General features: G+C 48.3%; 1 protein-coding gene across 9 annotated transcripts in view; it reads right to left on the bottom strand.

Annotated features, from left to right (window-relative positions):
• Window positions 1-365: 365 nt before the first annotated feature.
• Window positions 366-17,616, bottom strand: part of CUL1 (cullin 1) — an 88,216-nt gene continuing 70,965 nt past the window's right edge. For 8 of the 9 annotated variants that reach the window (XM_024990518.2, XM_059885426.1, XM_059885428.1 and 5 more), the window contains 13 exons: window positions 13,556-13,663; window positions 13,369-13,475; window positions 12,082-12,130; window positions 11,592-11,723; window positions 10,244-10,361; window positions 8,835-8,911; window positions 8,258-8,389; window positions 6,517-6,609; window positions 2,964-3,011; window positions 2,802-2,884; window positions 2,180-2,285; window positions 1,492-1,605; window positions 448-933 (listed from right to left, as the gene is read on the bottom strand). In XM_024990518.2, coding sequence (XP_024846286.1) covers window positions 853-933; window positions 1,492-1,605; window positions 2,180-2,285; window positions 2,802-2,884; window positions 2,964-3,011; window positions 6,517-6,609; window positions 8,258-8,389; window positions 8,835-8,911; window positions 10,244-10,361; window positions 11,592-11,723; window positions 12,082-12,130; window positions 13,369-13,475; window positions 13,556-13,663 — 1,248 coding nt within the window. In that variant the 3' untranslated portion in view covers window positions 448-852. Of the gene's footprint in view, window positions 934-1,491; window positions 1,606-2,179; window positions 2,286-2,801; window positions 2,885-2,963; window positions 3,012-6,516; window positions 6,610-8,257; window positions 8,390-8,834; window positions 8,912-10,243; window positions 10,362-11,591; window positions 11,724-12,081; window positions 12,131-13,368; window positions 13,476-13,555; window positions 13,664-17,616 lie in introns of all 9 variants that reach the window. The other variant, NM_001193233.1, reaches the window with a different exon arrangement.

The raw sequence follows: 17,616 nt of genomic DNA, 5'->3' as shown, positions 1-17,616 counted from the left end.
TCCCGCCTCCTGTTCCTTCTGTCTTCAGGCTGGGAAGTGACCGCACAGGGGCTGCAAGCCAACCAGCCGGGACCACAGACGAGGAGTCAAAATGGGCAGGAGGCGAAAGGGAGGCGCTGGTGTGCCTGACTCAGACGAACTCCCGTGATCCGCGGCCACTCTTCCAGAAGGCGACTGGCTGACCCTGGCCAGCACCACAAGGGTCCGCAGGGAAGCCGCGGGGCGTCGGTCACTGGAGGCAGTCAGGGGAATGAAGGCAAACCCTCCGGGAGAAGGCGACAAGCGCTTGGACGGCCAAAGCTCAAACGTGTTCCCTCTCGGCAGGGCGGCCCTCGGGGCCTCAGGAAGACACCAGGGAAGGCCCGTTTGCACAATCATTATATCTTTTATTTACAGATAGAAATTAGTAAAACCTAAAACAAAAACCCAATGCGACTTGTACAGAAATCCTTTAACTTTCTTTATTTTCACACATTAAAAAATGAAACACACTATACAAATGGTTTTCTCATAGCAGATTACACGTGGGTCCCTCCAGACCCGCTCTCCAGGACTGCCGGCCTCCGAGGGGCCCCGGCCGGCAGCTGGGGCTCGCGTGGCCAATGGTGATCCGGATGCAGACGCATGCAGCCCTCGGCGCGGGATGTACCCCCTCCGGTCTTAAATTAGGTTAAATGGCGTCGGTGTCCGTATGTACAGACGTGAAGTGTGCCGGTCCTGAGCAGCTCCGGGGCCCGAGCCCGCGCCGGGGGCCTGGCCCTGGGGCCAGGCGGGCGTCCAGGGGCGCGGCCGCCGCGCTCGGGGCTGCCGTCCCCGCGGCTGAGGGGCTGCGCCCGCGCTCAGACCCCTGGGTTAGGCCAGGTAGCTGTAGGTGTCCTTCTCCCCGTCCACTCGCTCCAGATACTCCTTCTCGATCAGAATGTCAATGCATTTCTGGGCGTGGTGTTCCGAGGAGGGAGGCCACGAAGAGAGAGAAAAGCACATTTACCGACGGAAGAAAGAGGGATTCTCCCACCCTTCCCAGGGGTCCCCTCCTCTGAGGGGGGCGCCGTCTCACTTCCCGCAGAGCCCCCTCGCCCTGGGGCGCCTCACCCCAGGGTCTCCCACCGCCCCCCTCAACCTGCCGCCCTCGGGTCTCAGAAGGGGAAGGAGCCGCCCGGTTTCTGTGTGAAACGACCCCGGGGGTCGGTGTCCCGGGGCTGCAGGGCCCCCGGGGGCCCCAGGAGGAGCCACGTCCGCGGGACGAGACTCCCGCCGGGCTCCGCACACGCAGGAAGCTCCCGGGCCGGCGCTGTTCGCTCTGAGCAGCTCAGCAAGGGGAATGCTGAGGATTTTGCACGTCTCAAAATGACCGTTTCAGAATTCGGCCTGTTTTCTTTTGTGGAAACCTATTCTACGTGACTAAGCCAAGCTCCTCCGTGACAGTCATCGCCTCTTTTTGTCTCCTGAGATAATAATCATCTGAATCCTGCTGCTGGGGGATTCCTGTACCTTAATTACTGGGACCCGGGGCTTGAATCTTGAGGACAGCTGAGTCAGGACTTCTCCAAGTAACTGCTGGTGTTTTAGGACCTTCCTCATTTTCATAATTCTCACAATAGCCGCCTATGTGACCAAGGAATGAAAAACAGACCTTGTTTTCCACAGAGTTAACCAGAACTTACCTGTAATGAGAAGTAGCAGTAAGGCTGTCTATGGGGTCGCACACAGTCGGATACGACTGAAGCGACTTAGCAGCAGTAGCAGCAGCAATAAGGCTGCAGGGTGCGCTCTGTGTGCAAGACTGGGTTCCGAACAGGGAACGAACACAGTGAAGGTCCAAGGACACAGGGGGCAGATTCTATCTGCTTGTTTCGGGGCCAACGCAACAAACGTTCAAGTGTTTTGGTTCCGTGAGCAGCAATTTTAGTAATTTAACCCAACTAGAGTACACATTTAAAATGAGGAAAAATTCAGGCCTCAAAGCCACAGACGGCACTTGAGCTCCACCAGACAAGCCTCGCTCCCGCCCGTTTTATGGACTCACTGCTCTCATCTGTTTCATCATTGCATCTACTCCACCCAGAACCATCCATCATCCAGGCCGCCTCTCCCAAGTCCCAGGCAACACACAGCCCGAGGGAAGCGCCCCCCAGCTGCGAGCAACCCGCCTGCCACGCCAGGGGCCGGCCCTGGTCACCTGGATCAGTAGTTTTCGATCTTCCTCGATGTTTTTGTGTGTGGTTTCCTGTTCCTGCTTCTGTTCCGTTTTCATGGGCACATTGATGTTAACCCTTAATTTTTTACTGTCAAGAAAATCGAGGAGACCAGTCACTATTGCTTTCAAAGACATGCAGTAAAGCTGCTTTCTATTTTCGGTCTTAAAAGAGGGGCTCTGCCCACCAGACAGAGGGTGGAGATCGTGACCGACAACCTCCCGCCTCCCCAGGCCGTTTCCATGTCATCTCTGTGAAAGGCCCCCTAGTTCTCTACGGGGCGGGGTCCTACTCTGCCAGCAACGGGACGGCTGTGTCCCAGGAAATTCAGCTCCGTAACCTGCTCTCCCCAACTGCCAAGTGAAATAACATGAGGACATGGGGGCACAGAGGGCCAGGCTTTCTAGGTGAGCTGTTTACCAAATGAAGAGAACCCCGAAAACTGAGAGTCAACTGGAGAAGCACCCGGGATGGCCAGAGAGGTCAAAGGCCCCGGCAGAGGCCGGCACTGGGCTCAGCCCCGTGTGCGGTGACACCCGTGTGTGCGCTTGGGGTCAGGGGGTGAGTCTGCGGCCTAGGACCATCTACTTAGCAGATTTTCCTTACTTTTTATAACCAAGATATAATTTTATTAAGGTATCTGGCTTCAATTCCACCTCATCAACATTTGCGTTTTCATCTTCCAAGACCTGTAAGAGAACAACTGTTAGTACATCATCTCAGGAAACGGCTTTCTTCCAGTTTAACGTTCAAAGAACAAAGACGTACCAATAACTTGGACTTCAATAAAATCTGTAGGACTTGTGCCAAAATGTCCTGCAATTAAAGAGAAAAATACATTTTTTTCTTTGCAGTAACAACCACAGCCAATCCCACAGAGTCCATTTTTGGGGAAAAATTAATGACCCAAGTAGAAGAATATGTCCAGAGGGAAAAGAGGGCCGCGCCCCTCAGCGGCTCCCCAAACCTACTCCGAAAAGTGGCAGCAACCCCTTTCTGCTCTTGATCACCCAGTATTAAAACTCACAACTCGACTAATAAAGACTAGAACGTTTAAGATTGACTCCTTGACTGCATCTTGGACACAGCACTGAAAAGAATGGGCAGGAGCTTCAGCAGCCTTGCACGCACCTTCTGTTCACAAACACGACAGAGGTGGTGCCCGAGACCCTGCTGCTGACTCGACTCTGGTGAACCTATGCCCCCGGGCCGCCTCTGCGCGCAGAGAGCGGGTGGTCTGTCCTGTCTCAGCTCTCCTCTAGCGCCCCAGCTTCGGGACCCCACACAGCGGGACAGCCGCCGGGACACTCACGTGTCCCCCTGCCCTTAAAGGAAGACCATTTTGGCCCAGGCGAGGCCCAGCTGGAGAGGCCTCCGGGTGTGCTGACCGGCCCGGAGCCGGATGAGGATGAGGTGGCCACGCCCGTGGCACGGCCACAGAGGCTGTCTTCACGAGCCAGAGTGACTGAGCAGCCAACAGCCCTCGTGCAGGAGAGGAGAGGGAAGTGGGGAACAGCTGGCTGAGGGACGGAGGCTGAACAGTGGAGCGGGGGGCCACCCAGCTCCGAAAAGGGAGTTCCCGAGAGCAGAGCCCTCCCTGTGGTCTGGGGGCAACCTGAGCCTCCACCGTAACTGAAGCCTCCTCCTCCTGGTGAGGAATAGGGAAGGAAAAAAAGAGACTCATGTGCACAGAAGCAAATTCTTGTGTTATTAGAACTTGAAAATGTATTCTGGGCTAATTTGAAGCATGACGCAAAAATAAATGACTTTCCTAATTCACGTTCCATGAGGCCAATATTACCCTGACACCAAAACCAGACAAAGCTATCACAAGAAAATGGCAGACCAAGCTCCCTATGAATAAAGAAGCAAAAATCCTCGAGAAAATTCCAGCGAACCAAACCCAGCAGCATATAAACAGTATTATATACCATGACCAAGTGGTATTTATCCCAAGAATGTAAGGGTGGTTCAACATTTAAAAAAACAATCGACACAACACACATCAATAGACAAAAGCACAGTCATCGTAATAGAAGCAAGACCATTTAAACAAAACCCAACACTCCTTCATGATGAAAACGCTAAAAAACAAAACACTGTAGAAACAGAAGGGAATGTCTGCATCTAAGAAAAACTCACAGTGACAAGCCGCAAGCTTTCCCTCAAGGTCAGAACAAGACAAGGATGCCTGTGCTCACCGCTTCAGCTCAGGGCTGCACAGGAAGTCCTATCCACGGCAAGCAAGCAACAAAACAGACACCCAAGGAGTACAAGTCAGTAGCAAAACTACTCGCATTTATAGATGACATGACTGCATAGTTAAAAAGTCCTAAAGAATCCATACAAAAAGTACCAGAACAAATGCATTCAGCAAGACTGCAGCATACAAGATCCAACAGGTAACTGTATTTCTGTACACCAGCAACGAATTCACAATTTCATTAACAACAGCATCAAACTTAATAGAATACTCAGTGGAGTAAATTTCACCAAAGTATCAAACTTAATACTTAGGAGTAAATTTAACCAAATAAATGTAAAAAGGCTTGCATGATAAAAACCTGAAACACAGTTAAAAGAAATTGCAGACAATCTGAATAAACAGAGAAAGACATCCATGTTCACAGATTAGAAGACTGGATATTGTTAGGGTGGCAATTCTCCCAAAACAACCTACAGATTTAATACAATCGCCACCACAATTCCAACTGCCTATTTTGCAGAAACGGACAAGCTAATTCTGAAATTTATACGGAAATATGAGGGACCCAGAACACCTAACTCAAGTTTGATAAAGAACAAAGTTGGATGTCTCAATTCCAAAACTTATTACAAAAAGACAATGTGGTACTGGCATAAGAAGAGACATTTAGATCAGTGGAAAAGAACTGAGAATCTAGAAATAACATCTAGAACCAACTGATTTTCGACAAGGTTGCCAGTACCAACCAATAGGGGAAACACATGTATAAAAATATCCAATCACTATGATGTACAGCTGAAACTAACATATTAATTTATACTTGTTATACTTCAACAATAAGCCAACTGTACTTCAAGAAAAAACAGGGAAGAACAATCTTTGACCTTGGATTAGGCGATGATTCCTTAGATGTCTGACACCAAAAGCGTAAGCAACAGAAGAAAAATAAAGTGGGCTGCATCAAAATTAAAACCATGTGCGTGATCAAGAAAATGAAAGCCCGGAGTAGAGGGAATACCTGTAAATCATTTATCCGGAAAGGGTCTACTACACAGAATAGAAGACTTCTTACAACTCAACAAAACGACAAGTAACCCAATTAAAAGTGGGCATAAACATCATTAGGGATACGCAGGTAAGCACAATGAGACGCTGCTTCATATCCACTAAAATGGGTGAGCACCGTGCTGGCAAGGATGAAGAGAGTGGAACTCTCACACACTGCTGCTGAGAACACAAGCTGGGGTAGCCACTGTGGAACAGCCTGGCAGTTCCTCCAGAAGATAAATGTAAGTTATCATGACTGTAATTCCGCAGCTAGGTTTATACCCGGGAGAACATGTAAGTTATCATGACTGTAATCCCGCAGCTAGGTTTATACCCGGGAGAACATGTAAGTTATCATGACTGTAATCTCGCAGCTAGGTTTATACCCGGGAGAACATGTAAGTTATCATGACTGTAATCCCGCAGCTAGGTTTATACCCGGGAGAACATGTAAGTTATCATGACTGTAATCCCGCAGCTAGGTTTATACCCGGGAGAACTGGAAGTACGTCCATCCAAAGACCTGCACACACATGTTCACAGGAGTGTTACTCGTAATAAGCAAAAAGTAGGATCAACCCAAATGTCCATCAACCGATAAATGGATAGACACGATGTGGTCCCTCCGTATACTTGAATGTATTTTTTCCGTCACAAAAAGATGAAGGTAAAGAGTAATAATTGCTAACAGTTACTGGTTTCTTTTTACGCTGATGGAAATGTTTTGGATTTGTATGACAATGGTGGTTGTACAACCCTGTGAAAAACCACTGAGTCATACAAAATGGTGAATTCAATGTTATGTGAAATGTAACTCAATAAAAAAAGATTAGCAGGAAGGATAACATTTGGTGAAAATTTAAGTTTAGTAAGGGAAAGCTTAGCTGGAAAGAGGGCTGAGAACAAGCTAAATGAGTGAGAGAAAAGCGAGCCATGTGGACATGTGCGTGTGTAGGTATATGTTACACTGAGTTTAAAAATTAAGCTTTTAACACATCATGTATTGAGCCCTGGAAGAAGAGCCTATTCAGGGTCCTTCCCCTCCCCAGGACGCAGAGGCTGGGATACCATTTTGATCTGGGTGCTGTCCGTCAGCTGCTGCACGGCATAGGCGTCCTCTGTGTTATACTGGAGCAGGATGGCCATCTGGAATGTGGATGCCTTCGGGGCCCCATGCGAAGGAAAGAGAGGAAAGAGCTAAATGCTGGGCAACTCCCAAAAGAACTTACTTAGGAAACCAGTGCTCTGAATAGACGCAAAAAACAAAGCCCATCCATTAAGCGGGAGTAACACCCATCTAACAATTCCACCACGATCTGCTTCTTCCTGAAAGACGCCACTCCCCACCTTTACAGACACTCGAGGATTCTGCATTTTCTTCCACATGTTTTGTCTATGTAAATACAGTGGACCTTTGAATGACGCAAACTGAATACTTAAGATGGGGTGTCTTTTTATGTAAATGATCTCAATAAAGTTTACATGTCTACTGATCCAAAGTGAGGGGGCACTAAAATTTTAGGTAATGAAGTCTGAACTCAGAGATTCTTCTATGTATACTTGGGAAGAAAGAAAACAATTTCAATTGCATAGGGGACCCTTGATATGGGTTTGAACTGTGTGGGTCCATTTATCGTTGGATTCCACGCCCCCAACAGTAAATAGGACAGTGCTACAGATGTGAGGTTTGTTGAATCTGAAGATATAAGGAAACTGTTGGATGTGAGGTGCTGACTCTAAGTTTTGTGCAGATTTTCAACTGCCCAGGGGGTCGGTGCCCCAAACTGCCACGCTGCTCAAGGGTTAGCTGTATAGAAATCCATATTCAAGCTGATAAAGATCTCTGGACTGGTGTAACGGAGTATCAGACACTTTAGTTTATCAGAGCAGAATTACTCAAAGTATAGTGAGCAGGTTGAGTCTGCAAAATGCAGTCAGAAGTTTCTTAACACTTATAGATTTATAATTGCTTTTATAAGCTTATAAGCACACAAGTGAACCCTCTTCAAGATGGAATCTTTAAAGGACAAGATCTTAACGGAAACTTTGGCTCTTATCAGTCAGGAGCCAGAGGAGGTCCTTTCGCCAGGCTGATGCTTGGCTTCTCAGCGATAAACCGGAAACCAAGTGACAGTTACCATTGCGTGGTGCTCAGCACCATGGTGAGCGAGCACTGAGGCTGCTGTTAACATGAAACTGCCCCGTCAAAGGAAGAGAGCTATTATCATAATTAGATACATGAAACTCCAGCTTTTAAAGCTAATATCTGAACACTTAGTGTGTGTCAAGCAGAAGCTATGTCAATGACACTCTGCGACCCCAGGGACTGCAGCCACCCAGGCTCCTCTGTCGATGGGATTTCCCAGGCAAGAACGGGAAGCCTGGAGTGGGCTGCCATTTCCCCCTCCAACCTATCTTCCTGAATCAGGTATTGAACCTGCGTCTCTTACATTGGCAGGCAGACTCTTTACTGCTGAGCCACCAGGGAAGCCCTCAAACACTTATTAAAATACATTCAATTTCACTTAGTCTTCACACCACACACAAAGTCCAAACACTAACCGCCCCCCCGCCACTTTTGTGGAGGAGAAAAGTGAGGTTCAGCATTACTGAGTAACTTCTCCCTTAGCTACAGAGAACTCACCTCTCCGACTCATAAAATTCAAGGTATTTAACCTCAGTATTATTTTGCAGAAGCTTAACTCTAGATTCTGTTGCATGTTACTGTTGGATTTCTATAATTCATCTTATCTTCATTTATATTAAACAAACCAACCAACCCAACCTCCAAAATAAAAAGTGATCTTACCTGCAAAGTGTATCTGTTTTTGAAGCAGTTTGTTACTAATTCTCCTTTTGACAGTTGATATAACCACGTCAATTTTCTGCCACTGTGACGGCTGGCGTAAAAGGCTGTGAATCGCTGGTAACTCCGTTCCAGCTGCGTACAAAGTGGGGAGAGCACTTGTGAAACATGTACCTCAACACATCCTACGGTCAACATCTCTAAACACAAACACTGGCCCTAGTTTACAGGACAAAATGCTGACATAAAAGTGAACTACAAATATCAAGTGTTTATTATCTTGCAGAAGTCCATTAATTTACACGTTTGAAAGTACAATTAAAAAAAAGTCTCTAGTTCAAGACAAGTAGGGATCAGGATGGCGTTCATCACAGAACTACGAGGTCCTACTTTCTGAGAGTAACCACCACCGCTGGGTGGGACCGGAGGTGCCACCTCCCGACCCCACGCCGGCCAGTGCTCAGGGCTGCCTGGGCGCGGCTCGGCCAGCAGGAAGGCCTTCTGCGGACACGCTGCCATGAAGGGGCCCCTCCTTACCCCTGCCCAACACCAAGGGAACAGAAGAGGAACCCATCCTTACCTCCGACGGCAAGGCAAACGTGCAAGACTGCTGAAAGGGCCACGATCCGGAACTCAGCACTTGAATACTGAAATCCACTGGGGGAGGGGGAAAGTTCAGGAATACATTAGCCTTATAAACTGGAAAATGCCAACAGAGCAGGTAAACTTAAATTGCTTTTTATTAAAAGAAAAACATACTAAGTGAAAAATCCTGCTTTAATATAAAACTAAGGATGAAACACACTAAATTTCAATTAAATTTCGTAAAGGGAAAGTGTTAGTCGCTCAGTTGTGTCTGACTTTGCAGCCCCATGGACTATAGCACACCAGGCTCCTCTGTCCACGGGGATTCTCCAGACAAGAATACTGGAGTGGGTTGCCATTCCTTTCTCCAGGGGATCTTTCCTACCCAGGGATCTCCCGCATTGCAGGCAGATTCTTTACTGGCTGAGCCACCTGGGAAGTAAAGGGAAAAAGAGCCACAAATTCTCTTCTGCAAAGAGTGAGTCTTCCATTCCTCGTCTAACTCAGAATTTTAACACCATGTGCCTGTTTGGCTTCATCTGCTCTGGTTTTCAGCCACCAATACGCTCAGTCCACTCAGGGCACACCTGAGTTCCTCAGGCTGGATGGCCCGAGAGCCTCAAACTCAAGACAATGAGAAGCCCAAGTCAGCCGACTTCGTATGCTTTGTGTGGCACTGATGACTCTGTGCACAGCACAAAGACTGTATGTATCTAATACACGTATAATCTATATATTATACCAAAATGTCATCACTGCAGACGGCCGACAACAAGTCTGCTGGCACCACGGTCAAGTTTTACAATGGAATGGTGCTTTCGATTTGGGGCAAGTACAGCCTCATTCTTCATTTAAAAACAAGAGAATCACCATATGATGATGTCAGCGAAACCTGCTGCAGTCAGACCTCGCGGGAGCCCAGTGGGCCTCTGTGTGTCCTGACACCAGCCTGTCCTGACCCCCAGTGGCAATCAAGGAGCCAGGTTTTGACTGGTCATCTGTATGGCCACAGAAGTTTCTTATAATAGAAGAAACTGCTAGAATGGAATCAGACTAAAGTGAAGAAACGTTAACTGAAACTTAAACTGTAAGTGGTGCCCTGAGCTGGTGACCGGCCAGGGTGAGGCGGCCGCGCCAGCCAGTGGAAGAAGTCAGGGCTCAGGACCTGAACACAAGACTCCCACCGGCTCGGCCCCTCGGGGAAACGCCAACCCCCTTCCCCGGCTTCACCTCCTGTCATCACCCAGGAGGCAGGAGGCCGGGGGTGCGTGGGGGGCGGACTTCCTGTGTGCCTGGCCCTGAATTTCTGATAAAGCTGCTGTCTCTCGCACTTGCTACAAAGAGCGCCGCCTCCGCCAAGAGCCCTGCATGGTCAAGGAAGCTCGGGAACCCAGGGATACTCACAGTCAAGTGGCTCGGAGTTCGTTAGGTGCTTTTTGAACTGCTCGTTCAAATCTTTGCTTACACCAATGTCTTGAAACATCCGCTGAAGTTTAGAGGTATACTCAAAACCACAAGCTTGCTGAAATAAACCCAGACAACTGCCTTATTAACTTCTCCAGAGACAGAGATGTATACAGGGGAGTCTGACGGGGAGCATACACATATAAGATGCTGAACGGCAGTACTGAAGCTGCAGCAGGTAACAGGAGCTCACGCTATGAACATGCACTGATTAAAGTCCATACGCTATCAAAACCTACACAGCTGTAAACAGAACCGTCAGCAACTGTGGGAGAACACAGTGACTACCACTCGGGCAGGAAGAACAAGGATTTCTGAGAGCATGAGAACACCAAGACGACATGGCTTGTCTGTGCTCTCACCTGCTGCCGCGGGCTGACCTGCCCGCTGCCCCCTCCCTCCTATGCTGAAGTCCTAGGCTGATGGTACTCGGAGGTGGGGCGGCAGTGAGATAACGAGGTTTAGGAAAGGTCCTGAGGGTGGACCTCTGTGCGGGGAAGAGTTGGCCAGGTGGGCCGGCTGGGCGTCCTCAGGGAAGGGGCGGGGTGGGGGGCGGAGAGCCTGCACTGGACACTGAGCTGCCTGGACCTTGACCTGCGCATCCCGGCAGCCTCTGGAGCTCTGAGAACACTTCTCTCCTGTGTGAGCCACTCAGTTACAGTTTTCTGTCACAGCAAACTGCACCGAGTAACACTCTCATTAACTGATTTCCGGTCACAGTGAAATACACCATAAAACACGGAACAGTGCCTGAGAGGCCAGGTGCAGTGGGAGCTGAGTTAAGAAAAAGCGCTCAACAGCCAGCTAAGGTGATGCTTCCTGTCCTCCCGCAGATGTGGGGCTACCAACAGTCAACCAAGCCCAGAGAAATACGAAAAGCCCCACTTGCTCAAGGCCGGCGAAACATATGAGTGGAGTGGAGGCCATGCCAATTGGAGCAATTCCTGGTGGTGGGGGGTGGGGGCGTGCAGAGCTGGGGCTGTGCACAGGAGCTGGGAGAGGATGCGCTGGATGGGCTCAGCTGCAGCAGAAGGGCGCGTGTGTGCATGTGTGGGCGCATGTCTGTGTCTGGGAACCTGTGTGTGCGTGCACGTGAGTGTCGGGGAGAGCACAGGCAGCCCTACGACTGGGGCCTGGACGCGTCTCGACAACGATGGTGGGCTCTCGGTGTGCAGCGGCAGCGCTCACACCACGCCATCACAGCTGATGGCTCGGCCCAGCCGACAGCCTGGAGGGACTGGGAGCCTCGGCGTCCGAGGCTGCGCTGTCCAAGAGAAGCTGGCCTTACCTTCAGCTTGGAGATCATGCTCGCCTCGGCGTCATCGCTCGCGCTGTTCTGGTGCACGAGCCTCTTGGCCAACATTTTTGCATAGAACTTCTGAAACACGTCCTTGTCCTCGATGTATTTGAAGACCACCATCTGGAAAGCCGCCAGAGAGCACACACACGCCTTACGACCGGTCCCAGCCACAGGCCAGGAGGCAACACGTGGGTCTTGGTCTGTCCCACCCCGTATGCTGACATTTAGAGGGACAGAAAATACTGCCCCCGTAATCTTTAATACTGTCATCCACTCCTTAAATCACACTAAGTTGGTCTAGAATTATTACTAATGAGAAAGGTACAAATGCTAAAGTTAACTCAGTACAGGAAGTAAAGTCGGATTTAGAATAAAATAAGTGTTTCTACTACTTTTCAGATGCCTCATATACATAACCTTAAAGCCATCTGTCAGAGAAAAAGTTCCTGAAAACCGATGTAACTAGCCAGCACCTTACCACTTGGTTGAGTGTGTCTTCGAGTTCTGCTTCTTCTGGGTTCTTGGAACTGAAAATTTTTAAAAGGCATGGTGTTTTATTAATTAAAAAAAACCCAGCAAATGTTTACTAAACAAGCACCTCTTTACCAAACTACCATATCACATGCGGTTCAAACGGTGAGTTTTTTTTCAGATCAGCACGTGGATGAGGGAAGGTTAGCTTTTCTAACCTGTGGCCATTTGGCAATCTTATATTCTATTTCATAAACTATCCTTCCAAATAATCATTTAGAACATCCACAACAAAAATGAAAAGTTTCCCAAAACATTCTGAATCAAGTTTTCCTTTAAGATAACCCATTTAAATGTAAGTAAATTAGCTTCACTTTTCTAATTGCTTTCCTCAATATGCTTGAACTTAACTTTGAAAAAATAAAAGGCCATTCAATGGCCTAACAGTTAAAGGTAGTGGGAGGGCTTTTTAAACTCCCTCCCCAGTGCGGCCTCCCACTTGTCATTATGTCTACAAAACAGATGGCTGTCCTTTAGCAACTGATTCATTCATTCTGGGCTATGAGCAAATATTAATTGAAAAGTGATTTCAGGACAAACAAAAATTTAAAGGTTTTGCTCTTAGAGTCCTCTATAAATGAGATCCCTATAAATTCATCTAAAATGACCCAACCACCAAACAGGCTCTGAAGAGGTGCTCCTGCTTCAGAACGGTTGGCCAGAAGCTCCGTGCTTCTCCCTTAGAGGCTGGGGCCGTGTCCCTCTCCTCAAAGGTTCCCTTGGTGCCCACTCGCATCCAGTCACTAACGCACGCTCATTAGCGCCGCACTTTGGAGCTCTCCACCCCTCTGTCTGCGTCAGCTGCCTTAACTAAAGAACAGCCTATCAACAGACTCGATGAGACAGTTTCTGAAAAGACAATGGCTAAAAAAGCAGCTGCGTGTCCTGCCAAACAAACTCAAGCTCTGCCAGAGTGCCTGCGTATTTAAAATACGCAAGTTTTTCATTTGATAGAGCTCCAAATTTTAGCCTTTTAGCTAGGAGGGTCACCCTCACACCGTCTACAATTACAGACGTTAGAAATTACAGCCGTAAGGAACAGGTGAAGTGGGCACTAACACGTATCGTGAAATGACTTTCAGGAGGACAAAGAAGGTGTGCTCAGTTTACAGTATTCTTCCCAAAAGGTACAAAAAGATTACAACGTGACGTACGTAACAGAACTTTTAACTCCTCATCTAGAGGTCGAGGCTTTAAGCAGGTTTACTAAGAAAATGCACAAACGCACTAGTACCTCTTCTTCAACAGGGAGTCACAGTATCGAGCCAGCAACTCGGGGGATTTACTAGACGACTGAGCCATTTTGGTAACTGCGTTGTTGTTTATGAAGCGACCGCAAGCCTGCAGATCACAGAAACACCGTCAGAGGCCCGTGTGCCATCCGCCCGGTCCCGCAAGGAGCCACAGGCCAGCATACCTACCTTGTCCAGCGCGGCCACGAAGCCAGCATCATTGTTGAACGCCGACATCACCAGGGCATTGTATTTTTTATGCACATCCAACACTGTCTGTACATACATTTTGGGGTCCTTGGGTAGAGAGAAAAACAGACACGAGTTGGTTCCTGGGGACTAGACTGTATACTCACATGCTACTGGAAAATATTCCAAAAGATCTGCTTCCTTCTTCAAAGATGCTAACAAATAAGATCAAGAAATACTTCACATCCCATCATCAAAATACATAGGACATTCTGCTCATAGATATAATAAAAGAAAATATATTCTCTGCACTCAAAATGAAACACTAATTCCGAACTACACAAAAAAGTGATTTTTCAAATTATTTGAAAACTCGAACCACACAAAACAAACTTTCAAAGTGACAGCTTTGCTTTGTCTACTTTTGCTGTTGAAAATTTCATATTCTGGACTTTTTCTTGGCTGGGGAAACCCGTCAATAAGTTACTTAGAACTTAGCTGAGTAGGCAGTGCAAGAATAATGTAGGTTTGAGGTCTCAGGACGTGTGGGCAAGGGCAGGGGTGGGTCGCACGTGGCAGTGAGGGTCTGACTAGTACACCCGGGAAATCTGAAGATGGACGAGGACAAGTAGAGATCTAGGGTGGGAAAGGCCGGGCCCGGAGACCGTCAGAGCACTGGGCGATCGGTGGGGTGGCCACTGGGAGTCTCTGGACAGAACAGAAAGGAGATGTGAGAACCAGCCTCAGGGAAGGTTTTGGGAGCGCTGTAGAAGGCAGGCAGGAAGGATGGGCCGGAGGGGACAGTCCAGGGTCATACGAAGACCAGAGTGGCTGACCCCGAGGGCTGGCCTCGTGTCAGAGGGCGCACTGAGCTCGCAGGCCTGACCGTCACACTGCGGGGTCGGGGCTGTTGGCCTCCCCCCTAGAAACGAGGAAACAAAGTCACGGGTGGGCACCTGGCCAGCCTGATGTGGGCAGCCTGCTCCTGAGAGTCTCAGAGAGGAAACGGCCCAGGGAGAGGTTAAGCAGACAGGCGGAGCCCAGGCGGTGCTGCTGGACACGGGGCTCAGCATGAGCGCAGGGCTCCGCGGCCAGCACATCACTGACGGGAGGTATCAATGGTCTGCCAGCGCGCCCCAATTCTCGACAGGTATTTCTCTTCTGGTTCAGGAAGGAGAAACTACAACTCCCCCAATTCCAACTGTTCTGCATTTCTATGACACCTGACTTGATTTTGGGTCACCATTAAATCATTCTTCTGTGACAGGGTTATACCAGGAGGTTCAGAGGTTTTCTGTTATTAAAGATATAATAAACATGAAAGGCCTATTATTATTATTATGAATAAAAGTACTGTGACAAGATTTTCATTTTAGTGACATGTAAAGTGGCCTCTACTGGGCAGACATTTGATAAAATGTTAAAAGGGAACTTAACACAAAAAACTGCCAAATAAAAATCACTTAAAATATTGAAAGCGGATGCCACATATATTTAATGTTTAAAAATTTTTCTATCTTAAAACTTAGAACACACACACACAGCATTAACTGTCTAACTGTACAATCCCGCTCTTAGTTTCCAGAGAATGATTCCAGGTGTAGAAGTTCTTGCATTCTGTATTAATGATCTGATTTCTAAGACTGCACCCAAAAATACCTGTCCATCAGCACACATCTTACTTCATATAAACTCAGTTCTTTTTTTTTTTTTAACAATGAAAATACTGTCCGCTTGACTTAATTTTGGTTTTGCCATTGAAACTGACACTGCTTTTGCCAATTCAGATTTTAGATTGTTTTCTGACTTCATGTCAAATTATTTCTCATCATTCATACTGTTTTTCTCTTGGCATTGTTTCTTTTAAAGTATTTACAAAGAGCTTTCGCCTCCAACAAGTACCCAAACACTGGAAAATGCCAGCAAACACTATCACACAGTAAGGTTATTAGCAGCATTACAAAGAATTACATATCAAAACTGCCAATTTAAGGACTTAATTTGCTTCCAAACCTTGCTGTTTCTTGGAACATCACTCACAGGATTGATATAAAGTGTATTATGAATATAAACAGATTAATATTTGCTTCATTTGCAAGAATGACTGCCTCTTAGGAGCAGAGAAGGACACACACACATTTATAACTGGGCACTGGACTGCCCCTCTGCCTCAGCCTGGTTCCCAGAGACGGCCTGAAGCTCGGAGTTCCCGCCTCGGCACCCCCGCCCTCGCTCTGCACCCTCATCAATGGCGTCCTCTGAACCAGCAGCACCTCTATGTCGCCATTATGTTTGCAGGTGAACTACACTCTCTTCCGTCATCTTTATTTCTTGACCGATTTTTCTCAGATCCAAGATTTGGAAAAAACATAAAGTCCCAAGAAATGCCAGGTATGAATTCCTCCCCATGGAAAGACAGATCTTCTCTAAGGGAACAGAAACCTTCAGACTCCAATTCCAGATCCTTTCGGCTAACAAGAGAAGACCCAGCCAGGAGTCTGGCTGGTGAGAAGTGAGGGTGTGGATGGAACCTCCTGAGGGAAGACTGTGCTAAGGCGCTGAGCCCTGGAGACCTGAATTAGCTTCTGAGATCCTGAGAGAAGCCACCTCGGAGCTGCCAAGGGCAGATGGAGACAGGGACGCACGGGAGTAGCACAGAGGAAGGAGTTTGAGGAAGGAGCCATCGGCAGTGTCTAATGGAGGAGAAAACGTTCAAAAGGTGAGTGATTTAGCAACCAGGAGATAAATGGTGATGTGCAGGAGCTGTTCCCGAGGGCCCCGGATGGCAGGGCCACAGAAGCAAGAGAGGTGAGGGCAGAGGAAAGGCTGGCTGAATGAAATGCGTGCTTTTTTAAGAACATGAAGATGCGAATTTTGGATGTTAAAGAAAAAAAAAAAAACGAATGGAGTACTTAGCAATCTGCGTGATTACTCTTACTATGCAGGAGTTCTCTGCATATAAGAAAACACGACACCACTCAAGCTGGTCCCGGGGTTGGGGAGGGTGGTGGGGGGACCTTATCCAACTCCTACGTGATGGGCATCTTTCTGCCTGTGGCTGGTACATTCCTCTCCAGACCAGATGTCCCCACTCGGCTAACACAACCTGCCATGGACGCAGGGGGATTCCTGAATTCCTGACGCTCAGAAGCATCAGAGTCGGCCTGACCGCCCCCTGGTTCTGCCGCTCTCTGCAGTGCTATTTACATTTCTTTTCTGTCAACGTTTTATTGTAGAAAAGATTCAGATATATTAAAAATCGCAAAGAACCGTAAAACTCGCCCCCTGTATTCACTGTCCGGCTTCAACAATCATCCGACACGAACCCTGCCCTTTACAGTATAACTGCCTCATTCCTTCTCTGCGTCCCCATCACCAGCCGTGTCAGTTCTATCTGAACCACTCTTAACAAACCTAACTGGTATGCTAACAGTTCTTCTTCCTTTCAATCCATTTTTCACATGGTAGCAATTTCATTTTAAAAAAAAAGGAGAAAACAAAGAAAATCATACTGTCAGTTTCAGGCTTATATGGCCTAACCTGGTTTCCTCTTGTCCTTGGGATTAAGGTGGATCGCTGACCTAGCCTTCGGGGTCTCCCTGGTCTGGCCGGCCCAGGCCGCCCTCTCAGGTGTACCTGCCCCGTCCCCGCTTCCTGTCCCAGCAGACCTCTTGGGGGCTCCGTGTAGGATCCCAGCTGCCAATCTTGGACTCGTCACCAGTATTTTCTGAGCACCTCCCTGAACCCTGAACGGCAAGGCCTCCCCCATCACACGATGGTCAGCATCGTCATGGGGTGCTGCTCAGGCTGCCCCCCTTGCTGGGCATGAGCTCAAACACCAAGAGAAGTTCATGGTCTCCTCTGACTGGGCCGGGAACCAGGCATGGCCACTTCAGGGTGGGCGGGCAGGCGCAGAGCAAGGCTAAGCCACAATTGAGATCGGTGTGGGGGATAAAGTCCGATTTGGGTAAGAGGAGGCTCCCCTGATGGGTGTGCCTGTGGAAGAAAGGACTGAGGTTCCCCCTACAGGTGGAGGAGAGATGGGAGCTTCCTGGTTACAC

Source organism: Bos taurus, chromosome 4, assembly GCF_002263795.3.
Source record: "Bos taurus isolate L1 Dominette 01449 registration number 42190680 breed Hereford chromosome 4, ARS-UCD2.0, whole genome shotgun sequence".
Taxonomy (NCBI): Eukaryota; Metazoa; Chordata; class Mammalia; order Artiodactyla; family Bovidae; genus Bos; species Bos taurus.
The sequence above is the reverse complement of the archived record's forward strand: the minus strand, read 5'-3'. Positions and strand labels throughout refer to the sequence as shown.